Genomic DNA, 27,679 nt, shown 5'->3' with positions numbered 1-27,679 from the left:
CAGATTATTGATAAATTGTTACACTCTGTTCTGTATTCTACCATACATGCTCAAATACTGAACTGAAAAGGTAACTAGAAATGAAACTGGAAAAGCTAACCTTACGTTGCATGTCAAATTATATGTTGTTGAATATTTCAGTGAGAAAGTTAGTGTGATTAGTTGAAAAAACTTATTTACTAGCAGTATTAATCCATGAAAAGGGCAAGGGAATTTTTTCTTTCTTGAGGTATTATAAATATGATCAGAATAGAGAAAATGCTATACACAGTCTGATAATCTACAAATTTTGCATTCTCTAGATTTAGAAATCTTGTTCACAGGAGATCTTTCTTGGCAGAATGAGTAAGATTGGAAACATTTTCCATGTGTCTTCATTATGAGAGAGGCAGACAAAGTAAATATGATAAGCAGTCTTCATTTTAGCAGCTTTCTATTTTATAGTTCCTTGTTAGAAGTTTTATTTTTAAAAGAGGGTAGGAGAGGTAGTGTTTGGGCCCCTTATTTTTTCCTTCAAAAAGATTTTTAAAGTCTGTCATTGTGTTAAACAGATTCATAACAGGTCCTTCTGACAGTTGAATTAGTTGAATTTATTTGGGAATGAGAAAAGGACACAGTTATCCTCTTTAGCTATTAAAGTATTACTTTTGGAGTTGGAGGTGGAAAGGAGAAGTCAAGTATCTTCTCTTTCAGAAAGTGCAGTGGGAGAAGTAATGTTACCTGACTTCAGGAACCAGTATTTAAAGCCTCTTTTTTTTTTTTGACACAGAGTCTCACTCTGTCACCCAGGCTGGAGTGCAGTGGTGCAATCTCGGCTCACTGCAGCCTCCACCTCCTGGGTACAAGCAATTCTCCTGCCTTAGCTTCCCTAATAGCTGGGATTACAGGTGCCCACCACCTCACCCAGCTAATTTTTGTATTTTGGTAGAGATGGGGTTTCACCATATTGGCCAGGCTGGTCTGGAACTCCTGACCTCAAGCAATCCACCCACCTCGGCCTCCCAAAGTGCTGAGATTACAGGCGTGAGCCAGTGTGCCTGGCCTACTTAAGCCTCTTTTTATAATTTAGGATCACAGAATTTCAAACTGGGGTTGGGGGGTGAGTGTAGTAGCTAAACAACTTGAGATTGGAGAACTGCTTTTGCAAAATTTCCATTTTGGTTATACCCATGCAGAGATTTTTTTTTTTTTTTTTTTTTTTTTTTTTTTACTAAGTCTTGCTCTGTAGCCCAGGCTTGAGTGCAGTGGCAGAATCTCTACTTACTGCAAATTCCGCCTCCCGGGTTCAAGCGATTCTCCTGCCTCAGCTTCCTGAGTAGCTGAGACTACAAGCGTCCGCCACCACACCTGGGTAATTTTTTTTTTTTTTTTTGTATTTTTAGTAGAGACGGGGCTTCACCATGTTGGCCAGGCTGGTCTCAAACTCCTGACCTCAAGTGATCCACCCACCTTGGCCTCCGAAAGTCCTAGGATTACAGGCATGAGCCACGACACTCAGCTATTTTTGGGCATATTTTAAGGGAAAGAAATTATGCTTTTTAAATGTTGCTTATTGCTTTTCAAGGATTTGATTCTTGTAAGCTACTTTTTCATTTGTCAATGAGATTTAAGAAATAAATCAGGTTATAAAGTTAAGAGCAGTTGTCTGGAACCCAGAAGTTGGTTTTAACACTAGAGTTCCTGCTGCAGGGCATTTCTACTGGACTGTAATTCCTAGAAGACAAGTATAAGAACTGCTTTTTTGTTGTGTGTTTTAGAAACAAGGTCCTGCGTCACCCATGCTAGAGTGCAGTAATGCAATCATAGCTCACTGTAACCTCCAGTTAGTGGGCTTAAGTGATCCTCCCATTCTTTTGAGCAGCTGGGACTCTAGGCATGTACCACCACACCCAGCTACTTTATAAATTTTTTGTAGAAGTGTGGTTTTGCTGTGTTGTCCAGACTAGTCTCGTGCAGTCTTCCCACCTCAGCCTCCCAAAATGCTGGGATTGTACAAGTGTGAGCCACCACGCCGATCCCTACTTTTTTTTTTTTTTTTTTTTTTTTTTGAGGTGGAGTCTCCATTCAAGCAATTCTCCTGCCTCAGCCTCCGGAATAGCTGGGATTACAGGTGTGCACCATCACGCCCAGCTAATTTTTGTATTTTTAGTAGAGATGGGGTTTCACCATGTTGGCCAGGCTCATCTCGAACTCCTGACCTCAGCCTCCCAATATACTGAGATTCCAGGCGTGAGCCACCATACCTGGCGTGTCCCTACTTTTTTAAATGCCAAGATTTGTGTATTTCATCTTCAGTTGGGATTCATGGCATCTGTCAATAATTGATGTGAACTTAAATGGCAATTTACCTATAAAAAGATAACTTATTACTCTTCTTTTAAAAGTCTATACTTCTGTCATTTGCTGGAAATGATTAGTCTTTATTCAGCAAACATTTATAGACCAAATAGTGGACACCAAAATAGGGACTACCCTGCAGTTGCTTGATGATGGTAATAACTAACATGTAATGCTTTTATAAACAGTGTACATTCTTACTTAATCTGTCCATCAACTCTGTACAATCAGTATTGTCTGTATTTCACAGATTAAGACACCAGCCTAGAGGCCGAGTGCAGTGGCTCAGGCCTGTAATCCCAGCACTTTGGGAGGCCAAGGCGGGTGGATCCCCTGAGGTCAGGAATTCAAGATCAGCCTGGCCATCACGGTGAAAACCTACCTTTTCTAAAAATATAAAATTAGCCAGGTGTGGTGGCACGCACCTGTAATCCCAGCTGCTCGGGAGGCTGAGAGGAGAGTCAGTTGAACCAGGGGGGCTGAGGTTGCAGTGAGCTGAGATCACACCACTGCACTCCAGCCTGGGCGATGAGTAAAACTCCGTCTCAAAAAAAAAAAAAAGACGCCAGCCTAGAAATAAGTGACCACCCTCTGGTAAATTACGTAGCTAGTTTTGGTCTCCTTATTTCCAGATTTCATGTTTTACCACCCTGAGCTCCAAAGATGATACAGTATTTACTTTTAAGTGTATAAGGAAAAACTGAGTTTGGGCCTCAAACCAGCCCCAGGATTTCTTTATTTACCAATCATGAACTAGCCTCACTCAGTTAAGGAAGTCTCTTAAAATGTCAGTTATTTGGTTTCATCTTCTTAAAATGTAGAATTGCTCTAAGTTACTTAAATATGGGTCCTTTTTTTTAAATGAGTTGATTTGTTTGCTTTTCAAGATAATTTTGGATTCAAAGTTTTTAAGGTAACCTTGGATGCAAATTGTGCTAACTGGATTACAAATTTACAGTTTTTAAAATTCCATTGGTCTGCTGTGTTTTTTTTTGTTTGTTTTTGTTTTTTTTTTTTTTTTTTTTTTCCATGGATGCGTCCCCCCCCCCCCCCCCCCCCCCCCCCCCCCCCCCCCCCCCCCCCCCCCCCCCCCCCCCCCCCCCCCCCCCCCGCCCCCTGTGTTTTATCCTGGATAGGATTAAAGCAGTCTTTAAAGGTAATCTGTTGTTGGCTTTAATGTTTCATAGTACAGTGTGGTGACACTTGGCTCACTAGTCCACATTTTTTGTATATTTGGTATATAGATTTTTTCCTTGGTAGTCACTTGTTTTTAACTTCTTTTTATATTTTACTTCCCAGTCTTAATCTCTGTAACCAATTTGTATAATCCCTTATACAGTTAGTCTCTTATTTGTGGTATTATTTGAAGAGAAGTGTGTTTCCTGAGAGAGGATGTCATGTCCGTGCCCTAATTTTTAGTTATATGGCTTTTATTGCATAAAGCATCTTGGACTAGCATGCAAGAAGGTAAAAGAAAATGTGGTTGCATCTTGTCCTGGTTGAGTGCCCACTAGTCTTAATGGATTTTCTCAGTTGTGCATACCTTAGGAGTAAGGATGTTGTCTTATGTTTATTTTCACTCCTTTTTAAAATATGTATTGTTTTTGAAAGATAATGACTCTAAGATATCTATAACATCAAACCACCATTATGAATTTAGAGAAATAATATTTAGATTATCATTAAATTTTATTACCAGTGCAATTTATATTTTTTATAGTATAAGGAATATAACTTCTTTTTTTTGAGACAGTCTCACTCTGTCTGCCTAGGCTGGAGTGCAGTGGCGTGATCTTGGCTTACTGCAGCCTCGGCCTTCCAGGTTCAAATGATTCTCCTGCCTCAGCCTCTTGAGCACCTGGGATTACAGGTGTGCACCACCATGCCCGACTAATTTTTGTATTTTTTAGTATAGACGAGGTTTCACCATGTTGGCCAGCTAGTGTCGAACTCCTGACTTCAAGTGATCTGCCCGCCTCAGCCCCGCAAAGTGCTGGGATTACAGACATGAGTCACCACGCCCAACCTAAGATGCTTTTAAAATTCCATTTATGTTTAATTCTTCAAAGTCTGGTACGTGTAACATTATTGTAACAAAACATTTTATAATTGAAAGGGACTTTAGGGATCTAGTCTAGAAGTCAAAAACTGCTGGACCAGGGTTCAGATCTCTTATCTCTCAAATTGATTTTGTTGGTTTATACAATATTCATAATTTTTAGAATTCAAATGACTTTACCTGTAAAGCATTCACTCCCTACTTGACCACAGTCCACGTTATTACCTAATAAGACCTTAACTGCTTCAAGCGTTTACATGGTTACTTGGCTGATATAAGGCATCTGAGTGTTCAGTATTTCCCCTTCCCGCATTCCATCTTTTTGTAAACAAGGAATCTGGAAACCAAGAATTAAGTCATTTATCTCAAGATACACAACTTTTTAAATAGAGCTTCTTAAATTCAAATTCAAAGTTAATGTTACTTTCTACAGCTTGTTGTCTCCTTAGAAAATAGTACAAGGTAATACATAATCAAGTCCTAAAGTATTTGGTATAACTTGTCATGAAGGAGAATGATCACTCTGGGCTGAGTTAGTGCAAGAATGCTTCAGAGACATTTCCTTGACGCTAACCTCCTAAGAACTGCATCTTGAGATATGCTGTCCTGATCTGTGTTGTTTTTGCTACACAGTTGAGGAAAAGAGATAAATGTCCTCCTGTAAAGAGCTGGCACAGGAACTCACCAAAGGGCATTTTGTACATACTGAAAAACAGCACCTCATAAGACCAACTACATTTAGACTTCTCCAGAAATCCCATTTATGCCCCTTTTTGCAGAGGAAGGGGCTGGATAAATCTCTGACGCCCAAATCCAAATTTAACTTCAGCCACAAACTAATTAGCATGTCACGCCACCAAAGTTTTTTTTTTTTTTTTTTTTTTTTTTTTTTTTTTTTTTTTTTTGGTGAGACTGAGTCCTGCTCTGTTGCCAGGCTGGAGTGCAGTGGCACAGTCTCGGCTCACTGCAGCCTCTGCCTCCAGGGTTCAAGCGATTCTCCTGCCTCAGCCCCCTGAGTAGCTGGGATTACAGGCGCCCGCCACCACACCCGGCTAATTTTTGTATTTTTAGTAGAGACAGGGTTTCACCATGTTGGTCAGGATGGTCTCCATCTCCTGACCTCGTGATCCGCCCACCTCAGCCTCCCAGAGTGCTGGGATTACAGGCATGAGCCACCGCGCCCAGCCCAAAGATGATTTTTTAAATGCTCAACAGGACAAAGCCTAATGGTAGTCTTTTGTTAAAAACAAAATTTAATATCAATCCATTGACAGGACTCTTTGTGTACTGAGCTATATAGTAATTTCACCTTAATAGAAGTCCTTCATAACCACCCCATATAAAACCATCCATTCTTATCTTTTTTTTTTCTCCATACTGCTTATCACATCTGACACTTTATATTGATTTTGTTTCCCCCTCTATACCCTTCACTCCAGATTATAAATTCTGAGGACAGGGTCTTTCGTTCACTGCTTTATATTCCCACTGCCTAGAATAGTGCCTAAGATATATTAGGTACTCAGTATATATTTATTGATGTCAAATATTGAATGCTGTATTATAGTAGTGTTAATGGAAGGTGTCATTTCTTAGATTTTCTTTTCTGACCAGCACAGTTCTTGGGATGATGGAGTATGTCCTCAATAAATCTCAGCACCAAGTAGTTAAACAAGAATTTTCTTTTTTAATACATAAATTTATCATTTTGCTATGCTTTTTAGTTTCCTCAGTGATTTTTTAGAATAACTCTTGTTCATAATTTGGATCAGTAATATCTACAGTTGAATCTTAGGAAGAATGTTATAGGCAATCCAGGATGTTAGATAATTAAATTAGTTATTTGCATTTTGATGTGTAATATAGTGAACACATTTAGACAAAAACTACCCCATAAGACCAGTTTTTATTTTCTTTTGATTCATGTCTTCAGGATTTTCTGTTAACTCAGAATTATTATAGCATTCATTATTGTTTTGTGAAAATATTAGTTAATAATTTCTGGTTAATGAAATATTATCTTAGATAGATTTACTGAACTTAATGTAGAATATGATTATGTTTGTTTTTCTCTTCTTTTTTTTTTTTGAGACAGGGTCTCACTTGTCACCCAGGCTGGAGTGCAGTGGCACAAACATGGCTCACTGCAGCCTGGACCTCCTGGGCTCAAGTGATGCTCCCACCTCAGCCTCTCAAGTAGCTGGGACTACAGGTGTGTGCCACTACACTTGGCGAATTTTCATATTTTTTGTAGAGACAGGGTTTCACCATGTTGCCCAGGCTGGTCTTGAACTCCTCCTGAGTTAAAGCAGTCTGCTTGTCTCTGTCTCCCAGAGTGCTGGCATTATAGGCATGAGCCACCACCCCCTTCTTCCACTCTCATTTCAGTTACGAAGCAGCCACTGAAACCGGACTCTCGATGATGCCAAAGGAGGTTTTGTTTTCTTGTCTTTCCATGTCTTTGCTGTGGTTTGCTCTGAAACTAGAATTAAACAGCTTTTAAAATTGATAAAAAAAAAGAACCGATGCAAATAAAACTCCAGTCTGTAGAGTAAATGGAAAAAGTTGTAGAAGGAATAATAAACTACTTCTAAACAAATGAGTAAGGTAGTAGGTATTTTGCAGGAAGTAAATAGCCAAGTGTAAAAGCCGTCAGTTACTTTCATCAATCAGGTTAGTTGTAGTCACGCAAATTTTAGGTGATTATATAAGGAACTCAAATTAGGAATCGTAAAATGTAAATGACCTAATACTAAAAACTACCCAAAAAAATATTCAAAGATAAATAGCAGAAATATTTATGCATTTGAAAAAATCAGTTCCTCTGAATCAAAGGTAAAAAAAAAAAATTAAAAGTGTAGAAAATACTTTTAAGCTTGAACAGTGGTGGAATTTTTAGTATTTTGATAGCTTTCTTTAGAAATTTAATTGATTTTCTTCATCTGTAATCTTAGATTGTGTTGGAGGGGCAATGTGAATCATGCATATAAAGTTTATAATTGTGTATGTGCCTACGTGATGTAGAAATTGCACCTTTTTGCTAATGAAGTATCGTATAGTTGCACTGTTGATAACATTAAGTTCATTTCGCATATATGCTACAGTCTTTTTAACGGGTTGAGTAAAATGAAGATCTGGGAGTCCCTCATTAGTTGGTATAATTGGTTAATTCATAGACTAAAGATGAATACAAATGTACTACATTTGTAGATTAATTCATACATAGGCATATTATTGTTAACAAGCAATTCTTAACTGTACAGATAGTTTCAAACTGCATCCAGTTTTTACAAATAAATGCTATTGTTTACAAGGAATACCATAAAGAGAGCACATGTAAATGAACAAAATCTCATCACTTTTACTGGAAATTCAAACGAGAATGATATAAAAAAAAAAGAAGTTAAATGAAACTGAGTTAGCAATGAGAGATATTGACTAAATAATTTACTGTGCCTAAAATTATGGTGCTATTGGTCTACCGTATAATTACTATTTTTAATGTCTAGAATGTGTAATACAAGGGCCAGAGCTTCCTCCTGGACTCAATTTTATAAATTCTCGATTGGTTGATGAGGCCAATAGGGATACTTTTTCTTGTCTAATTTGGTTTCTGGGAAAGCTTCGTTCAAGTCCTCAATGGTCATCTGATCAAATGGAATTAAGTTCTTCATCTTCTCCATCTGTTTCTCATATTCTACAATCCTGGCCTTTGAGAGAGAGACCCACTTAGCACAAGACTTCATATCTTCTTTTTCTTCGGCGTCCACCTGGGCAGTATATTTATCCTCTGGCACGGGAACCTTCAGGGCATTAAACTTCTCAGAGTCATCCACCAAGCCAGCCTTGGCCACACTGGTCTTGTAGTAAGCCCAGTCGATAGCTGGTGGATTCTCAGGTAAAGCAGCCAACCTGGAGGTGAGGGTCTCATTCCAGGATTTCAGGGAACTAGCGATGGCCTTTTGGTTCTGGGTTGTGATCTCTGCAAAAGCTACTCAGTCAGTGGTTTTTAGAGCAAGTTTTCGCCCAGCCATCTTGGGATCCTTCACCGACTCTGGCTGCCCACGGTCCACTGCAGCCGCCTTTAACTTCTTGAAGGTTGTTCATTCTAAAATTTCTTTCAGAGTTTATTTTTCTGTTGATTATAGTTTTTGTTTTTCTTCCAAAATCTCTTCACTTTAAATGGTAGTACATGGCAGTAATATCTTCTAATAGTCAGAACTCTTAATAATTTATAATACCAGGTATTCTAGTATTACTTCCTGTCTTCTTTTTGACTTAATCCTTATTTTCTACTGATGTACAAGTAGTTAAAAATGAGCAAGCTTCTCAGAATATAATCATTTACTTGTGGCACACCAGTTAAAGTACTAACTTAAGTCCTTTGCTACTGTATTTATCTTTTCATTCTAGATAAATTTTTTGCTTGCTAATTGTAAATATTGCATTGCTACAAGATAGGTGTTTAAAATATCCGTATTTACATTAAGAGTATTTCTTTTTCTGTAAAGCATTTAAAATATGTTTAATGTAATTTTCAGTAAAGCATCTCTTAGTCCTTTTTGAGAAGTGTTTTCTGAGAAGTAATTAAGGCTTAAAGAATAGAATTAAACTTTAATTGATTCTTTTATGCTTACTTGTTTATTTCTTTAAAAAGGTACCCTCACCATTAGTTTATTAATCCAAGAAATGCTTTTCCAACATCAGTATTTTATAGTTACTCTATGAGTTGAGTGGCTAAACTTGGCATTTTTGAGTTTTCTAAAGTCTACTTCTTAAAAATGCCAGTAATTATCAGCATTCTTATAATAATATTGGGGTAAGTATAGAACAACTTCACAATTCCTCTGTTAACTTCAGTTTTTGTTTCATTTGTTTTATAATTTTTTTCTATTAACAATAGAACTGTCAGAAAAAAAAATAAGCAAAAAGAAAAACAATTCCCTATCCCACCACCTTGTCATGTATTTTTTTTCTTTTTTTTATTCCAGGGAATTGAAATTCATTTTCTATTATAATCTCAAGATTTTTTTCCATACCCTTGAGGTAATGTAATAATGAGATTCCTCCTAGGCTGTCAAAATTACAGTCTGCATAACTTCAGGTCCAATAGATTTCATTAAGACTTCTGTGATTAATACTAGCGGTCAGAGATAATGCCAATATTACAGGATTTTTGTTTAGTAATGTGTTTTTTAAATACTTAAAAGGGGCTATTTCCCAGTCATTATCTCTGAACATTTTTAAATTATTCAAAATACTGATGTATACACAGCTTTTTGCTTTTTTATATTGACATGGAGGGTTCTTATATGTTTTATTGAGCTAGTAGATTGAAGAGTTGAACAGTGGGCCAGGCGCGATGGCTTACACCTGTAATCCCAGCACTTTGGGAGGCCGGGGCGGGCGGATCACGAGGTCAGGAGATTGAGACCAATCTGGCTAACACAGTGAAATCCCGTCTCTACTAAAAAGATACAAAAAATTAGCCGGGCGTGGTGGCGGGTGCCTGTAGTCCCAGCTACTCGGGAGGCTGAGGCAGGAGAATGGCGTGAACCTAGGAGGCGGAGGTTGCAGTGAGTCGAGATCGTGCCACTGCACTCCAGCCTGGGTGACGGAGTAAGACTCCGTCTCAAAAAAAAAAAAAAGTCAAGCAGTGATTCTCAACTGAAGGAATAGCAGTTCTCTGTACTGAGTGGCAGCTCAAACCATTGCCATTACTCTTATTTTAAAAGTTAACTTTTTTTTTTTTTTTTTGAGATGGGTGTCTTGCTCTGTCATCCATGCTGGAGTGCAGTGGTGCAATCTGGGCTCACTGCAACCTCCGCCTCCTGGGTTCAAGCAATTCTCCTGCCTCAGCCTTCTGAGTAAGTGGGATTACAGGCATGTGCCACCACACCCGGCTAATTTTGTATTTTTAGTAGAGGCTTTGCCATGTTGGCCAGGCTAGTCTTGAACTTCTGACGTCCAGTGATCCATCCGCCTCGGCCTCCCAAAGTGCTGGGATTACGGGTGTGAGCCACCACGCCTGGCCTAAAATTTATCTTTTGTTGACCGAGTATGTGCAAGGTGTTGTGTCAGTGACTCTGAAGAATTACTACATTTTTTTCCTTATTAATTCTTTCTTTAATTTATTGAACACATATTTCAGGCAGTTTTCAGGTTCTGGGAATATGGCAGTGAGTAAAACAAAAAAATCCCTATCCTCATGGAGTTTACATTCTTTATAATCCATCTCACAACCTTATCATGTAGCTGTTACTATCTTAATTTTACCTGGAAGGAAAGTGAGGCTCGGAAAGGTTTCATGACTTGCCCAAGATTATAGAAGACCACGATTTGAAACTTACGCACCATTAGCCACTATGCTGTGCTGTCAAAATTGTCCCCCCATGGGGTTCTGTGAAAGAGAACAATTAGTCTCAATGTCTCAAATAGTAGTTGTCACAAATCTCTTTGAAAATCTGATGTAACTATTCCCATTTTTAATTGTGTGTGAAATTTTAGGGAATTGACATATTTCAAAGTGCTTATTCTTAACCTGAACTAAGGACTTCAGGAAAAGAACACTTGAACAGAAAGATTATGCCTAGAGATCACAAATACACTACACAAATACAGGTGCTACAACTCTTTCCTAGTCCCTACCAGCACCACAAGCCAATTATGTTGCTTATTGAACAGATTTGTCTTTTCTGCAAAACCAGATGCAACCACACCATCCTAAAAACAGGATAATGGCTGTTGCCAGTCAGTTGGAGTTGGCATTCACAATAAAAATCTGTTTTTTATTTCAGTCTTAGTCTTTTAAACAGTGTTTTCAAGGCTGGTGTAGTAGAAAGCACAGATTTGAAAAATATTGATTCAAATCTTAACTAGTGTTGGGGTTTTTTTGTTTTGCTCTTTAAGGTAACAAAAATACACTGATAATATCCCCATACTGGAAATCAGCTGGTGTGAATGGGTAAAGAAAATATCGTGTATTCATATGGTATATTTTAATCAATAGTAATAAATAAAAGGAGCAAGTTACTGATAGATACAATAATATGGATGAACCTGACTCATTCTAGCAACAAATAATAATGCTCATTCATGGATAAATGAAGCAGCTGGGAAAAAGAGTCCCAATCACCTCACTAAGAAGTATAACTCCCACAGCCAACTCAGCCACCTTTGTGAAATAAGAAAATAAAGGCATACGTCTCTTAGATAATCACCTCTGATAAATGTATACTTTTTATATTCAGTATTTTTAAATTGTCGTTTTTATGTTGTTTCGGTCAGTTGTGTTATGTTTGGAGGTTTTAGTGAATACCAGTTTTTGGTGGGGTTTTTTTTTTTTTTTTGAGATGGAGTCTCACACTCCCACCCGGGCTGGAGTGTAGTGGTGTGATCTCGGCTTACTGCAACCTCTGCTTCAGGGTTCACGCGATTCTCCTGCCTTAGCCTCCCGAGTAGCTGGGATTACAGGTGCCCGCCACCACGCCCAGCTAATTTTTGTACTTTTAGAAGAAACAAGGTTTCACCATATTGGCCAGGTTGAACTCCTGACCTCGTGATCTACCCGCCTCAGCCTCCCAAAGTGCTGGGATTACAGGTGTGGGCCACTGCACCTGGCCCACTACAACCAGTTTTTAGAACACTTCCATCACCCCCAAAAGGTTTCCTGTGACTATATGTAGTCAGTCCCACTCTCACCCCCAGTGGAGGAAGGGTAGAGAATTGGATGCTCATATTTCCCTTGGAGCAGCAATATTGAACAGATTTGGGGTTATTGTACTTCCATTTCTTAGTGAACATGCAACATCAGTTCCTCCTGTGGCTCTGTTTGTACAAGTAGCCTCTTCTGTGGGCTTTCATTTCTTCGAAAACAAAGACCTTTTTATTTAGTTTTTTCTAGCTTGTTTGTAAGACTGAAAATCTCAACCATTGTAGATTTTTTCAGATTACCAGTTTTCCATTTTAAGTTTCTTATTTCAGACCTGAACCCATATACAAAAAGGCCATCTCTTTACCTTAGCTGTTGGGTCTGTGCCTGAATACTTTTGAAAATTTCCTTAAATCAATTTTTATTTTGTATCCTATTGAATCTTTTTGAGACAGAATCTCACTGTGTTGCCCAGGCTGGAGCCCAGTGGCAAGATCTCGGCTCACTGCAACCTCCACCTCCCAGGTTCAAACGATTCTCATGCCTCGGCTTTGCAAGTAGCTGTGATTACAGGCGTGTACCACCACACCCAGCTAATTTTTGTCTTTTTTTGTAGAAACAGGGTTTTGAAGCCGGGTGTGGTGGCTCATGCCTGTAATCCCAGCACTTTGGGAGGCTGAGGTGGGTGGATCATGAGGTCAAGAGATCAAGACCATCCTGGCCAACATGGTGAAGCCCCGTCCCCGCCCCCACCACCCCAAAAAAAGGGTTTTGCCATGTTTGCCAGGCTGGTCTTGAGCTCCTGATCTCAAGTGATCCACCCGCCTCAGCCTCCCAAAGTGCTGGGATTACAGACGTGAGCCACCACATCTGGCCGAGTCCTTGATTACCTATCCTGATCAGATACACTGCTCTTTTTTTTTCTTTTTAAATTTCCCCAACCTTGCTAGACTGCTGGTCTTACAGGATTTTGGGGAATTAGGAAGTTCAATGGTTGGCAGACTTTCAAAGACAGGAGCAGGTTAATGTTAGCTATAGAAGCACTGTCACTCAAGTGAGACAGTTGTTGATTGGTTGGCTTTGGGATGTGTCTGTTTAATAGGCCATTTTTGATTGCCCGAGTTTCAGAAGTAAGGAACTCTCATTAATTGGTTAGTTTGTAGAAGCATATCATCTGAGGCAAATTGTTACTGGTTGATTAAAATCATTTAAACCAGTTAGTTATAGTAGCTTTGTTAACCATGACCCAAAAAACTGTCATTTCTTGATTAGAAGTTTTAAAACCTGTTCTGGTGGCTACTTTTGTACCACTTGAACTACTGACCCTTTAGTTTTTTTCTAGGAATATAGGAGCCTTTTATTCTCATGTAATGCCCCCACCCTGGAATCTTTTAAGACCTTATGTCTATTGTTCTTATACTGAAATTTTATAATGATAAGCCTTGGTATGGATTGTTTCTTTCTGGATATATTTTGTTTTTATTTCTACTATTTCATCATACTAAACATTCTAAGTAGACGTTTTCAGTCTTGGAAGTCATATTCTTCAGTTCTGCCTCTGATTCGAGACCATTTTCAGGTTGTCTGTACGTCCCCCACTTTAGGAATAAATATTTGGTCTTCTGCTTCCTCTACCAACATATTTATATTTACCATTTATGTATGCCAGAGCTTGGCCAGATACGTAAATATTTAGGCTCTGTTGTAACTACTTTGCTGTTACAGCACAGAAGAAACCACAGACGATACACAAATGAGTGGCTATGGCTGTGTTTGAGTAAAACTTGATGTAACAAAACAGGTGGTTGGATTTCTTTTCAGACCTGTGCTCTCTATCCTAGATCGGGCTCAAAGTCATGTCTGTAATTCTGTAGTTTTCTTCTACCTCTGAGCATCTTTTAGTAAGTCTGCTTATAGGGTGCTCCATATTAGGGTTGTATAGTAATCATTTTAAATAAATCTATTTTCCTGAATGTCTTATTTATGTGAAAAGCACAGGAATACAAAACTTTACTTAGAATTCTTTTTCTTTTTTTTTTTCCTTTAATAAGGTACTGGGTTTTGACAAGCTTGCATCATGCGTGAGTATAAGCTAGTCGTTCTTGGCTCAGGAGGCGTTGGAAAGTCTGCTTTGGTAAGTCATTCTTACTTTACCTAAGCCTTTCACTCCAAGATGTTCTTTTTCTGTTGAGTTTTAGGTTTTGATGATTTGTCTTTGTTAAGATAAAATCCCTTAATGACTTTAGAAGCAATATAATATTTTTCTTGTAATTTTACTCAACTTTAATTATATCTGGGTGGATCATATTCTCTCCGGAACATTGACTCCAGAATGACACAAGTTATGCTGGAATACAATTTGAGCTAAGCACAGAGATTGAGAGCATACAAATACATGGCTTTTTGCACTCGCATTTCAGAGCCAGATAGGAATAAATTTTGGTCTTTTTATTTATTTATTTATTTTTTTTTTGGAGACAGGGTCTCACTCTGTTGCTCAGGCTAGGGCTCAAGTGATCTCAGCCTCCTGAATGCTTGGGACTACAGGCACGTGCCACCATGCCAGGCTAATTTTTAAACTTTTTTGTAGAGATGGTGTCTTGCTATATTGCTCAGGCTGGTCTTCCTGGCCTCAGGTAATCCACCTTTGCCTCCCAAAGTGCTGGAATTACAGGCATAAATCACCATGCCTGGCTTGCTCTTTCTTCTTATGAATAGTCTTACCCTATACATTTTATGTTAGAAAATATCAAAGCGTATAAAAAGTCTTCAGATACTACCTTTGTTCAGTTTTACGTTTTTTAACGGCATATTTTCTGCATCAAGGAATGGTATAGCAAGAATGAAGACATAACTCGGTAATGAGGGTTGGGAAAGGGGAAAAACGTAGGGAAAATAATTTGATGAATAGTTCAGAGCTTAGCAAAGCCTCACAAGCAAATAGATTGACCTTCTGCCTCACTCATAAGATAAACCATCTTGGCCACTTAGAAAGGCCACCTAGCTCAGAATTGACATGCTTGGAACAAACTGAGAAGTATATACAGCGTGAAATGAACTGCTTTTTCATTTGTATCCAAAGCGATGGGGAGGTCAGTTGATCCTGCATGTATGTGTGTATACGTAATAATTAGTCAATTTCTAATTTCAAAATCAAATATAAGCTCTTAAGACTGAAACAACGCCAGCACAGTGGCTCACGCCTGTAATCCCAGCACTTTGGGAGGCCGAGGCGGGCGGATCACCTGAAGTCAGGAGTTCGAGAGCAGCTTGGCCAATATAGTGAAACCCCATCTCTACTAAAAATACAAAAATTAGCCAGGTGTGGTGGTGCATGCCTGTAATCCCAGCTAACTCGGGAGGCTGATGTGGGAAAATGGCCTGAACTTGGGAGGCAGAGGTTGCAGTGAGCCAAAATTGCATCACTGCACTTCAGCCTGGGAGACAGAGCAAGACTCTGTCTCAAGGAGAAAAAACAAAGGACTGAAGCAAGAGACATTAAAAAAATCTTAATATATGATCTCTAAATGTAGAATTACCCAATAAGGAGCATAGTGATTATTTATTTAAAAATAATAAAACAGCTTTCTGAGGTAATTTTCTTACCAAATGTACACATTCAAATGTAGTATTGGCTGTGGTTTTTTTCATCGATGGTGTAACTCCCTGTGTGAAATCAGTTTACAATTTAAAGATTGAATATATTCTTTTCTTTAGAAGTATAATGATTTCTTAATTTTTTTTTCAGACTGTACAATTTGTTCAAGGAATTTTTGTAGAAAAATATGATCCTACGATAGAAGATTCTTATAGAAAGGTATATATTACTTTGGAAGGCCTTTTGCTTTTGATTTTAACATAAATACTTACTTTAGGTTTATAATTATTGAATGTTTTATACAAAGTAGGATGGAGGCAGGGTTAATTTATAAAATTAGTGGGAAAAGTTTACAGTTACTTTCTGGCATTGCATGTTTACCAGTTTAAGAGGATCATAAACACCCATACTCTCACATATTCACAGAATTTTAAGTTTATCCTGACCCTAAAATTGTAATTTGACACACAAACTTTAAAGCAGACCATCCATTTCAAGTAGTAGCCCCATGTTACTTCCAATCCCCTACCTAGCAATACTGATTACTCTCAAGCTCCCCTCTTTTTAACCTAGAAATAGGTGGACACAAGTCTTCCTAAGCTTTGTACTTACTAACCTCTTGAGAAAGTGCCACCACTCACAGTACAGGTTGAATATCCCTTATCTGAAATACCTGGGACCAGAAGTGTTTCACATTTCAGATTATTTTCTGATTTTAGAATATTTGTATATACATAATGAAATAGAATGGGACCCACATCTAAACAATTCATGGTTTCATATACACCTTATACACATAATCTTATATAATATTTTTAATATTCTTATGCATGAAACAAAGTTTTGGCTGCATTTTGACTGTGACTGGTCACGTGAGCTCATGTGTGGAATTTTCCACTTGTAGCGTGATGTTCCACACATGGCTCAAAAAGTTTTGGATTTGGAACATTGCAATTTTTGGATTTTTAGATTAGGGATGCTCAGCCTATAGAAAGGTGAATTCCTGTGTCCATTAACAGCATGTGACAATAAAACAATGTGTAGACATTTTTAACATAGTAGGGAAAGAGGTATTTCCCAACCTTCATGAAGCAGCCAACCTGGCCCCACTGTTGTACAAATACCATGTTTCCGTTCCTCCCCCCACGTCCACAGTCTACCAAAAAAACTGGAAACTTTTTTGCACCCCAGCTGTGAGACAGTATTAACTGTTTTCTTTCTACATCTGATTCTAAATACCTATTTTTCCCTAGGAAATACTAGATGGAAAGGGGTAACAGGGATATATGTGTAATTTATTTAATAGCTGTGGCACTGCTTCCTTAATACCAGAAATCTTGTTCCAGTATGGTGAGGGCATATAGTTACCTAGAGAAATGAGGTATATCTAAAGTATCATGGGAGAATTGAGATAGACAGAATTAACTTACGATACTGTTGGAACTATTGCTGGTTTTGTTTATTTATTTGAGCTATTTTGAAACTATTTTTTCTCTAGAATTAAGTGCTGAGAGATCCATATTGAGACCGGATTGTGTAGGTTTCCCTGTGTTGACTTGAGAACACATGGCTTTTGAACTTGATTACAATTTGGGGGTCTTTGAATCTTGATTACTTAGCTATTTTTCCTCCTGCTTTGTTGAAGTATTGCTTGATATTTGTAAAGTTGTTATAATCTGTGTGTCTTATTTTTGATACATTAGCTTTTTTGTGTATATTAAGGTAGTCTTATGTACGTTTAAAAAATGAACATGTATTTTAATTTTTCTACCAGCAAGTTGAAGTAGATGCACAACAGTGTATGCTTGAAATCTTGGATACTGCAGGAACGGTAGGTAAAACTAAATACCAAAGTATATGCACCGTTTGAACAGTATTGACTTCATAAATGCTAGTACTCCATAGACAAATATTAGTTAAGCTTATTTAAAAGTACTGCTTGCAGCCGGTTGTAGTGGCTCACACCTCTGTTCCCAGCACTTTGGGAGGCCAAGGTTGCCGGATCACTTGAGGTCAGGAGTTCGAGACCAGCCTGGCCAAACATGGCTAAACCCCATCTTTACTAAAAATATAAAAATTAGCTGGGCATGGTGGAACACACCTGTATTCCCAGCTACTCAGGAGGCTGAGGCAGGAGAATCTCTTGAACCCAGGAGGCAGAGGTTGCAGTGAGCCAAGACTGGAGACTGTGCCACTGCACTCCAGCTTGGGTGACAGAGCAAGACTGTCTCAAAAAAAATAAATAAGAGCACTAGTTGCTAAACTTTAAATCTTTTTTTTGTTGTTGTTCTGTGGAATCATTGATTTTATATTGGCCGGGCACAGTGGCTCACGCCTGTAATCCCAGCAATTTGGGAGGCCAAGGTGGGTGGATCACTTAAGGTGAGGAGTTCAAGGCCAGCCTGGCCAACACAGTGAAACCCCATATCTACTAAAAATATAAAAAAATTAGCCGGGCATGGTGTTACACACCTGTAATCCCAGTTACTTGGGAGGCTGAGGCAGGAAAATAGCTTGAACCCGGGAGGTGGAGGAAGTATATTGCACTTTTTGTAATTGCAGTGGGTCAGTTATTGAAAAGTTTAGAAAATGTGTTAGAAGGAAAATTTTCAGTCTCACTAGTACTTTTAAAACAATTTATTACCATATTTCAAATAATACAGGCATAGATTCATTCCTCAGCAGCTGTGTGAAATCTTTTGATTGAGCTGGGTGTGATGGCTCACGCCTTGTAATCCCAGCACTTTGGGAGGCCAAAGTGGGTGGATCACCTGAGGTCAGGAGTTCAAGACCAGCCTGGCTAACATGGTGAAACCCGTCTCTATTAAAATACAGAAATTAGCCTTAGCCAGGTGCAGTGGCAGGCGCCTGTGGTCCCAGCTACTCGGGAGGCTGAGGCAGGAGAATCACTTGAACCCTGGAGGTGGGGGTCGCAGTGAGCTGATAACACACCACTGCACTCCAGCTTGGGTGACAGAGTGAGACTCCATCTCAGAAGAAAAAGAAATACTTTGATTGGTATCTGTTCTCCTTCAACGTATTTATAGACAAACTAGATTTGTAGGTATGTGAAGATGAAGGGAAGATTTGTTCTTGGTGTATGGTATTCATTCAGCTAATGTTTGAATACCTGATACAGGTCAGGCACTGTGTTCTTACCTTCAAATGCTCACAGTCTAGCGAAGAAAAATAGTTTGGGAAAATGGGATGGTCTAGATCATGCTGATGGAGCCCTACAGAACTATAGCATTTGAGTCATAGCTATATAGATTAACTTGGCAGATACAGTTGGGGTGCTCTACACACTATGATATATTTTAAAAGCTGCCTTTAGTAACTTTTGGGGATAGGATATTTCTGTTCCACTTGAGTATATTTTTTGTATATAAATCTACTTTGGTATATTATTTTTAAATAAGAAACCTATTTCCAGCTGGGCTTGGTGGCTCACGCCTGTAATGCCAGCACTTTGGGAGGCCGAGACAGGCAGATCACGAGGTCAGGAGATGGAGACCATCCTGGCCAACATGGTGAAAGCCCATCTCTACCAAAATACAAGAAAAAAATTAGCCGGGTGTGGTGGCGTGCATCTGTAGTCCCAGCTACTCGGGAGGCTGAGGCAGGGGAATCACTTGAGCCCCGGAGGCAGAGGTTGCAGTGAGCCGAGATTGTGCCACTGCACTCCAGCGTGGTGACAGAGCAAGACTCCATCTCAAAAAAAGAAAAAAGAAAAAGAAACTAAAATGCCAATTTTTCAAATAGTATCTTGTCATAGATTATAATTTTAACAAAGTTACAGAATACTACAATATTCTTCATTGAGCTATAATTACAGACTTTGAAAATTATAAAAATAACTGTCAAAACATTCTTGTTTTTTAACGTTCCTTTCTTTCTATTGTAGGAACAATTTACAGCAATGAGGGATTTGTACATGAAAAATGGACAAGGATTTGCATTAGTTTATTCCATCACAGCACAGTCCACATTTAACGATTTACAAGACCTGAGAGAACAGATTCTTCGAGTTAAAGACACTGATGATGTAAGCTGACTTCCTAATAAATATATTTTATTTCAAAACCCTGATTATAATTGTTTAAGTCTAAATTTAAATTCATTTTAAAGTTCGTGTATTTTGGTGGGGAGGAGGGTGTTGGTTTTTTTTAAACTTTGTCCTTGAAAGGCAAAAATACCCATACATGTTTTCAAATATATATCATGTGGAAAGTGAGAAATTTCCTCCTTTGCCATTATCCTGTGAAAATTAAATGTTACTTACACCCTTTTTTTTGTTGTTTTGTTTTGTTTTGTTTTGTTTGTTTGAGATGGAGTCTTGCACTGTCACCCAGGCTGGAGTGCCGTGGCGCCATATTTCCACCTCCCGGGTTCACGCCATTCTCCTGCCTCAGCCTCCCGGGTAGCTGGGACTACAGGTGCCCGCCACCATGCCCAGCTAATTTTTTGTATTTTTAGTAGAGACAGGGTTTCACCATGTTAGCCAGGATGGTCTCGATCTCCTGACCTTGTGATCCACCTGCGTCGGCCTCCCAAAGTGCTGGGATTACAGGCGTGATCCACTGTCCCCAGCTTTTTTTTTAAATTTTTATTTTTTGAGACAAGAGTCTCACTGTCACCAGGCTGGAGTGCAGTGGCATGCTCTCGGCTCACTGTAACACCCACGTTACTGGGTTCAAGCAGTTCTCCTGCCTCAGCCTCCTGAGTAGCTGGGACTAAGGCGCACACCACCATACCTGGCTAATTTTTGTATTTTTAGTAGAGACGGGGTTTCACCATGTTGGCCAGGTTGGTCTCGATCTCCTGACCTCAGGTGATCCACCCACCTCGGCCTCCCAAAGGTGCTGGGATTACAGGCATGAGCCACTGTGCCCAGCCAATAATAATTTTTAAAGAAAGGTAACAAATACATTAGATTCTAACATTATTTTTAATTTAGGGGCCCCGTCAGAGTCTACCATAATGGAGTTTAATTCCTCATCACACTAAATATAGTAGTGGTTCTCAAAATTGATTTTGCATCTGAATCACCTGTAGGACCAGTTAAAACATAGATTGCTGGGCTGAGATCTCAGAGCTTCTGATTCAGTAGGTCAGCAGTAGGACCCAAGAATTTGCATTTCTAACAAGTTTCGAGGTGCTGTTGGTGATGCTGATCTGGGTACTGTAAGAACCAGGCTGGGCATGGTAGCTCACACCTCTAATCCCAGCACTTTGGGAGGCCAAGGTGGGTAGATCCCCTGAGCTCAGGAGTTCAAGACCTCCCTGGGCAACACAGCAAAACCCTGCCTCTACCAGAAATTAAAAAAAAAAAAAAAATTAGCCGGCATGGTGGCACGTGCCTGTGGTCCCAGCTATTCGGGAGGCTGAGGTGGGAGGATCGCTTAAGCCTGGGAGGTAGAGGTTGGCAGTGAGCTGAGATCACATCACTGCACTCCAACCAGGGTAACAGAGGGAGATGCTGTCTCAAAATAAATACATAAATAAGACTCATTGTACTGCAGTTTAATTTTAGCAAATATTGTGAGTGCTGGGAGACACCCATGGTAAATGCTGTTATTTTCTGGACTTCTGAAACAAGGGAATTTGGGGGAACCCTACATAATTAAAGCAATCTCAGGGAACATTTTTAAATTTGTAAATCCATTTAATAAGTGGTCTTGATTTTTAGTAAATTCAGTTTGATGGGTGTTTTTTCGTTGTTGTTGTTGTTTTGTGTTTTTTTTTTTTTTTGGAGACGGAGTCTCGCCCTGTCGCCCAGGCTGGAGTGCAATGGCACGATCTTAGCTCACTGCAACCTCTGCCTCCCAAGTTCAAGCAATTCTCCTGTGTCAGCCTCCCAAGTAGCTGGGATTACAGGCGTGTGCCACCATACCCAGCTAATTTTTGTATTTTTAGTAGAAACAGGGTTTCACCATGTTGGCCAGGCTGGTCTCCAACTCCTGACCTCAGGTGATCCACCCACCTCGGCCTCCCAAAGTGCTGGGATTACAAGCGTGAGCCACTGTGCCCAGCCTTGATTGGCTTTTTTAATACAAGACTATGAGAAACTAAAAATTCTATTTTGGGGGCCTTCCAAATTTCTCCTTTTCGTGTTGTGCAACTGAGAATGCTGAGTTTAATAAATGCACATCAGGAAACCAGAAAACTTGAAGTTGATTCACACCCTTTAGAGAAACATTTTAAAATGCTGAAATACATTGGATTTTCACAGTAACACCCTTTTGCACTTTTTTAAAAGTTTGTATGTTTTGCTTACTATAATTAGTTATAAGTCCATTATGATAAAATTTTAAGGTTTTTCTCCCCCCATCTCTCCATAACAGGATCATAGCTTGTTTTCTCAAAATTTTATGTAAAATTGTCTTATTTATGTCTACATTGACTAGGTTGTGTTCATTTTACTTAACATATGAGAGTTTTCTTTCTCTCTTTTCTTCCCTTTGGAGTTATCATTTGACATTTCCATGAAAAGAGGAAGCAGTGGAGATAATTGACATCAAAGTTAATACTTACATTTATGTTACAGATTAAATTGTTAAGGCTGTAAATTTATTATACATTATTTAATATTTTTCTGTGAAACATAATTCTTAGATTTGACTCTTAGAATTCTTTTGATTTGAATTCATATAGCATATTTACTTACTTATTTTTACTCTCACAAATGTATTTTTAGGTTCCAATGATTCTTGTTGGTAATAAGTGTGACTTGGAAGATGAAAGAGTTGTAGGGAAGGAACAAGGTCAAAATCTAGCAAGACAATGGAACAACTGTGCATTCTTAGAATCTTCTGCAAAATCAAAAATAAATGTTAATGAGGTATGGTCAAATATACTTACAATGGGTCTTCATTTGAAGTACAACACTGAAGATGAATGGAAAATGTCTTAACCCCAAGTTAATATGTACTCAGGGTAATATGTTGATGTTACAGGCAAAAAAACCCAAAACCTCTCATGTTAAATGTATCTATGTAGTAAATAAACAACAATACTATTTCAGTCTCTTAAATACTTGTACATTGATATTTACCATGAAAAAGGAAGACTGGATAGAAAATACAGGGATAGGGAAGACAGATTAAGACTTCAGGTATATGAAGGATGTTATGTAAAAAATGGAGACTAAAATTCCGAAAGGTATGCATGGTTCTTGAAAGGCTTCAAGTCATGTTGTAGAGCAAAAACACATAGTTTTTAAAAGGATTTTTTCTTTGTGTAATGGTAAATGTTCTAATTGAACTAAGTTAAGATCTCTGCAGCTCCTTCAACTAAGTATTTTAAGGAGCACAATATTAACACTCCCCAAAAATTTGAGCTTGGCAGTTATAACACCTGATTTTATTCTCATTCCTTAGCGGAACAATTCCGGGCATTAATTTATATCCATGGAAATTTCTATTTTTTCAATTTACTTTTTTCATTTTCGGGGGAGGGAGGTGTTCCTCCTGTAAATTAAAACAAATTAATGTATTTGCAGATCTTTTATGACCTAGTGCGGCAAATTAACAGAAAAACTCCAGTGCCTGGGAAGGCTCGCAAAAAGTCATCATGTCAGTTGCTTTAATATACTAAATGCATTGTAGCTCTGAGCCAGGTATGTTCACTTATCTTTCCTCTAACTTTAAATCACTCAGCCTTATTAAGGGCACTCTGTCATGAAAGCAAGTATAGAATTCTTTTTGTTGGTTCTGAAAAATAAATGGTTTATTTTTATAAGATATCCATGAGTTAGTATTTAATTAATTATCATCATCATGAGTAAAGTATTTCACATAAGTATTCTTTCTTTTTTTTTTTTTTTTTTTGAGATGTAGTTTCGTTCTGTCACCCAGGCTGGAGTGCAGTGGCTCAATATCAGCTCACTGCAACCTCCGCCTCCCAGGTTCAAGCAGTGCTTCTGTCTCAGCCTCCTGAGTAGCTGGGATCACAGGCACATGCCAACACGCCCTGCAATTTTTGTATTTTTAGTAGAGATGGGGTTTCACCATGTTGGCCAAGCTAGTCTTGAACTCCTAACCTCAAGTGATCCACCCACCTTGGCCTCCCAGAGTGCTGGGATTACAGGCGTGAGCCACCACACCCAACTGAGTATTCTAAATAAGTTCATTCGGTATACTGGTTGGTGCTGGCAATACAGTGGTGAACAAGACCAGCCTTCTCTCCTTGACTCTTAATTACTTTAAGCTAATTCAGGTATACTGAAAGAGAAAGGCAGTTAATTGCAAAACATGATACATTCTGTATTAAGATAAATACAGGGTAGTGTTGCTAATAAAAACCCCTAACATGGCCAAGTACAGTGGTTCATGCCTGTATTCCTAGAACTTTGGGAGGCTGAGGCAGGATTGCTAGAGACAAGGAGTTGATCAGTTTGGGCAACATAGCTAGACCCCGTCCCTAATTTATTTATTTATTTATATGTATTTATTTATTTTTGAGACGAGTCTTGCTCTGTCGCCATGCTGGAGTGCAGTGGTGCAATCTGGCTCACTGCAACTCTGCCTCCCGGGTTCAGGCAATTTTCCTGCCTCAGCCTCCCTAATAGCTGGGATTACAGGCGCGAGCCACCACGCCCAGCTAGTTTTTTTGTATTTTTAGTAGAGATGGTCTTTCACCATTGTTGGCCAGGATGGTCTCGATCTCTTGACCTCATGATCTGCCCACCTCGGCCTCCCAAAGTGCTGGGATTACAGGCGTGAGCCACCGCTCCCAGCCAACCCCGTGCCTAATTTAAAACACACACCCCTGACATGTTCATCATGTGACACACACACACCCCTGACATGTTCATCATGTGCCAGTCACTTTTTTTTTTTCCTTCAACTTTTAAGTTCCAGGGTACCTGTGCAGGATGTGCAGGTTTGTTACATAGGTAAAGGTGTACCATGGGGTTTGCTGCAGAGATCTCCATCAGTACCTGGCACATAGTTAACACTCAACTGTTAGCTGCTGTTGTTTGCCAGTGATAATGGTTTCCTCTTCAGCTGTCATTAAACTGTTTATTGTTAAACTGTTAATTTATTTATTCTTAAGAACCTTTGACATTCCTGACTCTTGTTTCTTCCTATGTTAGTTGACTCAATGCTGCCATAGCACTTTGATTCTGCATCTTTTTAAGAGTTTTTATTCCTGCCTTCCATCTAGGGCGTTCTGTTTAGTGGTATATCCTCTCATTCTGATATCCTGTAATTCCTGACCACATGCCCATTCTTAGCAGCACACATGTGCTTAAGCTCACACACTTCCATCTGTCCTTTTTAATTTGCAGCAGTCTGCTAGGATTTAGAAAACTTGATTGCAAACCTCATTCAGACTCAGAATGAGGACCTAAAGTTCTAGGCATTTGTGAAAATTATTTCAGCAGCCACATATATATTAACAACTCTTCTGGAGCTTGTAACAAGTCTGATCACCAGGAAAATATAATAGGAAACATTTTTTTAGCTGAGGCATGTATGCAGAAAATTATTCAAAGTACATATTTAACAGTTCTAAGTTTACTTTTTAAAAAACTTTAATTACATGTGATTTTAGTATAATACCAGCTTTTTCTGACATCAGTCTTAAAGTTAATAGAATGTTTAAATATGGAATTAGAAAGTATATAATGTGATTGTAAATCTGTAAAACACTGTCATGAAATAAATTCTATTTGTCTGCTTCTCTGAACGAGCTTTTTAGCCACTCTTATTGAAAAAGGAAGAACTTGATTATCTGATACTAGAAACCTTGGTTAGATGTGCATTCTATACTTATGATCTAATTCTAGGATTACATTACGATTGTGTAAGCACAGGATCACCCATTTTGTTAATATTGCTATCTGACTTTTTAATCCTAATTCTAATCAGGTTGACTTGACTAACAATTTTAATGTGATTTTTTTTCCTTTTTATTCCTTGGAAGGTAATGCACAAAAATTTGCACAAAGGTACTTTCCCTTTCTGTTCCTCAGATTTTCATTTAACTGACTTTCAAGAGGGCAGCAGAATAGACTTCATCTTTTTGGAAGGAAAAGATGAAAAGGTCTGCCATGAATTGTGGTATGTTGCCACTAATGTAATGCCTAGAACAAGAGCCTAGATTATATTCATTTCTAACACTTTCAAGACTGTTTTCTTAACTGTTTCCTTTTGGGTCTTTACTTTTTCCAGCCCATGTTTTTAATTAATTTTTTTTCCTTTTGACAGGTCTGAAGAACTGTTGCCCAATTCAACAGTGCCAGCATTCCAACTTTGTTAAACCTACCAACATCTTAAATGGACTTTCCTGTGGTGGTACCCTTTAAGAGGCGGATGAAAGCTACTATATCAGTTTGCACATTCTAATCACTTTCCAGTATCACAAGAGAGATTTTTACTTATATAATAGTCCTAGAGTATGCAGCTGGTAAAACCAGAGGCTACATCCAGTATTACTGCTAAGAGACATTCTTCATCCACCAATGTTGTACATGTATGAAAATGGTGTACTGTATACTTTAACATGCCCCATACTTTGTATTGGAGAGTACAATAATGTAAATCCTAAAAGCACCACTATTTTAGCATAATAAAAGAAAGTCCAAAGAGCTCCTATATAGACTACTCCAGATAACTTCGCTTCTTTGATACTTGTAGCTTATTGTAATTTTTTTTTAAGAAATTCAAGGTCATTATTATTGTACAAAATAAGCGCTTTGATTAACACAGCTATATAGTTTTTTTAATTTTTAAAAAACCTGTGGAGACAGTGATCTTGTCTTTAAAATATGATAGTCCTTTCAGTATAATGTCTTAGATTAAAGACGTTGCCTTTAATATCTGTTGGGAAGGAAATGTCCAGACTTTTCAAATCTCTTATTATATGTTTCCTTTTTTTGTTTACATAGGGAACAATGTTTATAGTCGTGTGTACAGTGGGGGTCTACAACAAGAAGTGTATATTTTCAAACAATTTTTTAATGATTTAACAATTTTTGTAAATCATTTTCAGGCTTCTGCAGCTGTAGATTCTCACTGTGAATCCCTTGCTTGCTCATGCATAAGTGTATTTGCAATACCAAATATACAGGTTTAGTATTTTTGCCTGTTAGTGATTGTTTCACATGTGTAACGTTTTGGTTGAGATGTTAAATGGTGGACGAGTACTGTGGATGTGAATGTGGGAAGTAATTTTAATCATATGTAATTGGTCACAAGGCCTAATTTGCAGTAACTATTGCTGTTTTATTTAACAATGCCTTGTTGCTTTGTATGCATTAATGTTTGGATGTAAAGATTGTGTGTCTATCCAACAGGGAGCCACAGTATTTAAATTGACCAACCTAATGTTACAACTACTTTGAGGTGGCCAAATGTAAACTAAAAGCCTTAATTAAAGTGGTGCAATTTTGTATAACTTAGCATCAGTAGTTCAATAAATTTGGATTGCCATGCAAGGGCTTGCATTATAATTACTTGCCACTTGAATGTGTTTTGTGTAATGTTTTAACAGTGCTAGTAAATAAATATGGGTTTACCCTGGTTTCAATTGTAATAGGTGCATTTTACACAGCGTGGTTTCATAATTTAACATTTGGGCAAGCCAGACTCAGTTACAGGAATAAGTAAGCAGCAGGTTTTCTGGTATTGTTTGAATATCCACATAACCACCTTTTGAACTTTTCTTTGAGAAATAATTTTGTAAATCAAGCAGTATTATTTATGAACAAATGCCTTTGAGTTATGTTCAGTAGCTCTTTGATGAGGTAGGTAAAAGAGGAATGATTTAACATACTTTGATGGATGTTACACTATGGATTTTTTAAAATATAGGATGAAGTTAGAATATTGTGGTTATAAAAATCTTTGAGTGATGTGGATTAAGCACTTCTAGAGAATCCATATTTTTCTTAAATATGCTATAATTCTGTAAGAACTGAATTCTTACAGAATTATTTTAAAAATGTTTTTAAAAATTGTAAAGAAGCTCTTAACACAAACTTTTTCAAAGTATTTGCCAGCTACTGGAGCAATTAATTAGTGATAAT

At 38.3% G+C, this 27,679-nt stretch overlaps 1 protein-coding gene and 1 pseudogene across 4 annotated transcripts in view; one reads left to right on the top strand and one right to left on the bottom strand.

Annotated features, from left to right (window-relative positions):
- RAP1B (RAP1B, member of RAS oncogene family) overlaps positions 1-27,175 on the top strand; it is a 51,329-nt gene extending 24,154 nt beyond the window's left edge. For all 3 annotated transcript variants that reach the window (XM_003259786.3, XM_030820021.1, XM_030820022.1), the window contains exons 2-8: positions 14,099-14,181; positions 15,796-15,864; positions 17,420-17,476; positions 19,550-19,690; positions 22,343-22,486; positions 23,147-23,263; positions 25,860-27,175. In XM_003259786.3, the coding sequence (XP_003259834.1) occupies positions 14,125-14,181; positions 15,796-15,864; positions 17,420-17,476; positions 19,550-19,690; positions 22,343-22,486; positions 23,147-23,233 (555 nt within the window). In that variant the 5' untranslated portion in view covers positions 14,099-14,124 and the 3' untranslated portion in view covers positions 23,234-23,263; positions 25,860-27,175. The remainder of the gene's footprint in view (positions 1-14,098; positions 14,182-15,795; positions 15,865-17,419; positions 17,477-19,549; positions 19,691-22,342; positions 22,487-23,146; positions 23,264-25,859) is intronic.
- Positions 7,876-8,430, bottom strand: LOC100595928 (annotated as a pseudogene). Its single transcript, XR_121291.4, has one exon. The product of XR_121291.4 is annotated as an ATP synthase subunit d, mitochondrial pseudogene (transcript).
- Positions 27,176-27,679: the final 504 nt, after the last annotated feature.

This window comes from Nomascus leucogenys, chromosome 10 (assembly GCF_006542625.1).
Source record: "Nomascus leucogenys isolate Asia chromosome 10, Asia_NLE_v1, whole genome shotgun sequence".
NCBI lineage: Eukaryota > Metazoa > Chordata > Mammalia > Primates > Hylobatidae > Nomascus > Nomascus leucogenys.
This window is presented reverse-complemented; position numbering and strand designations above follow the sequence as displayed.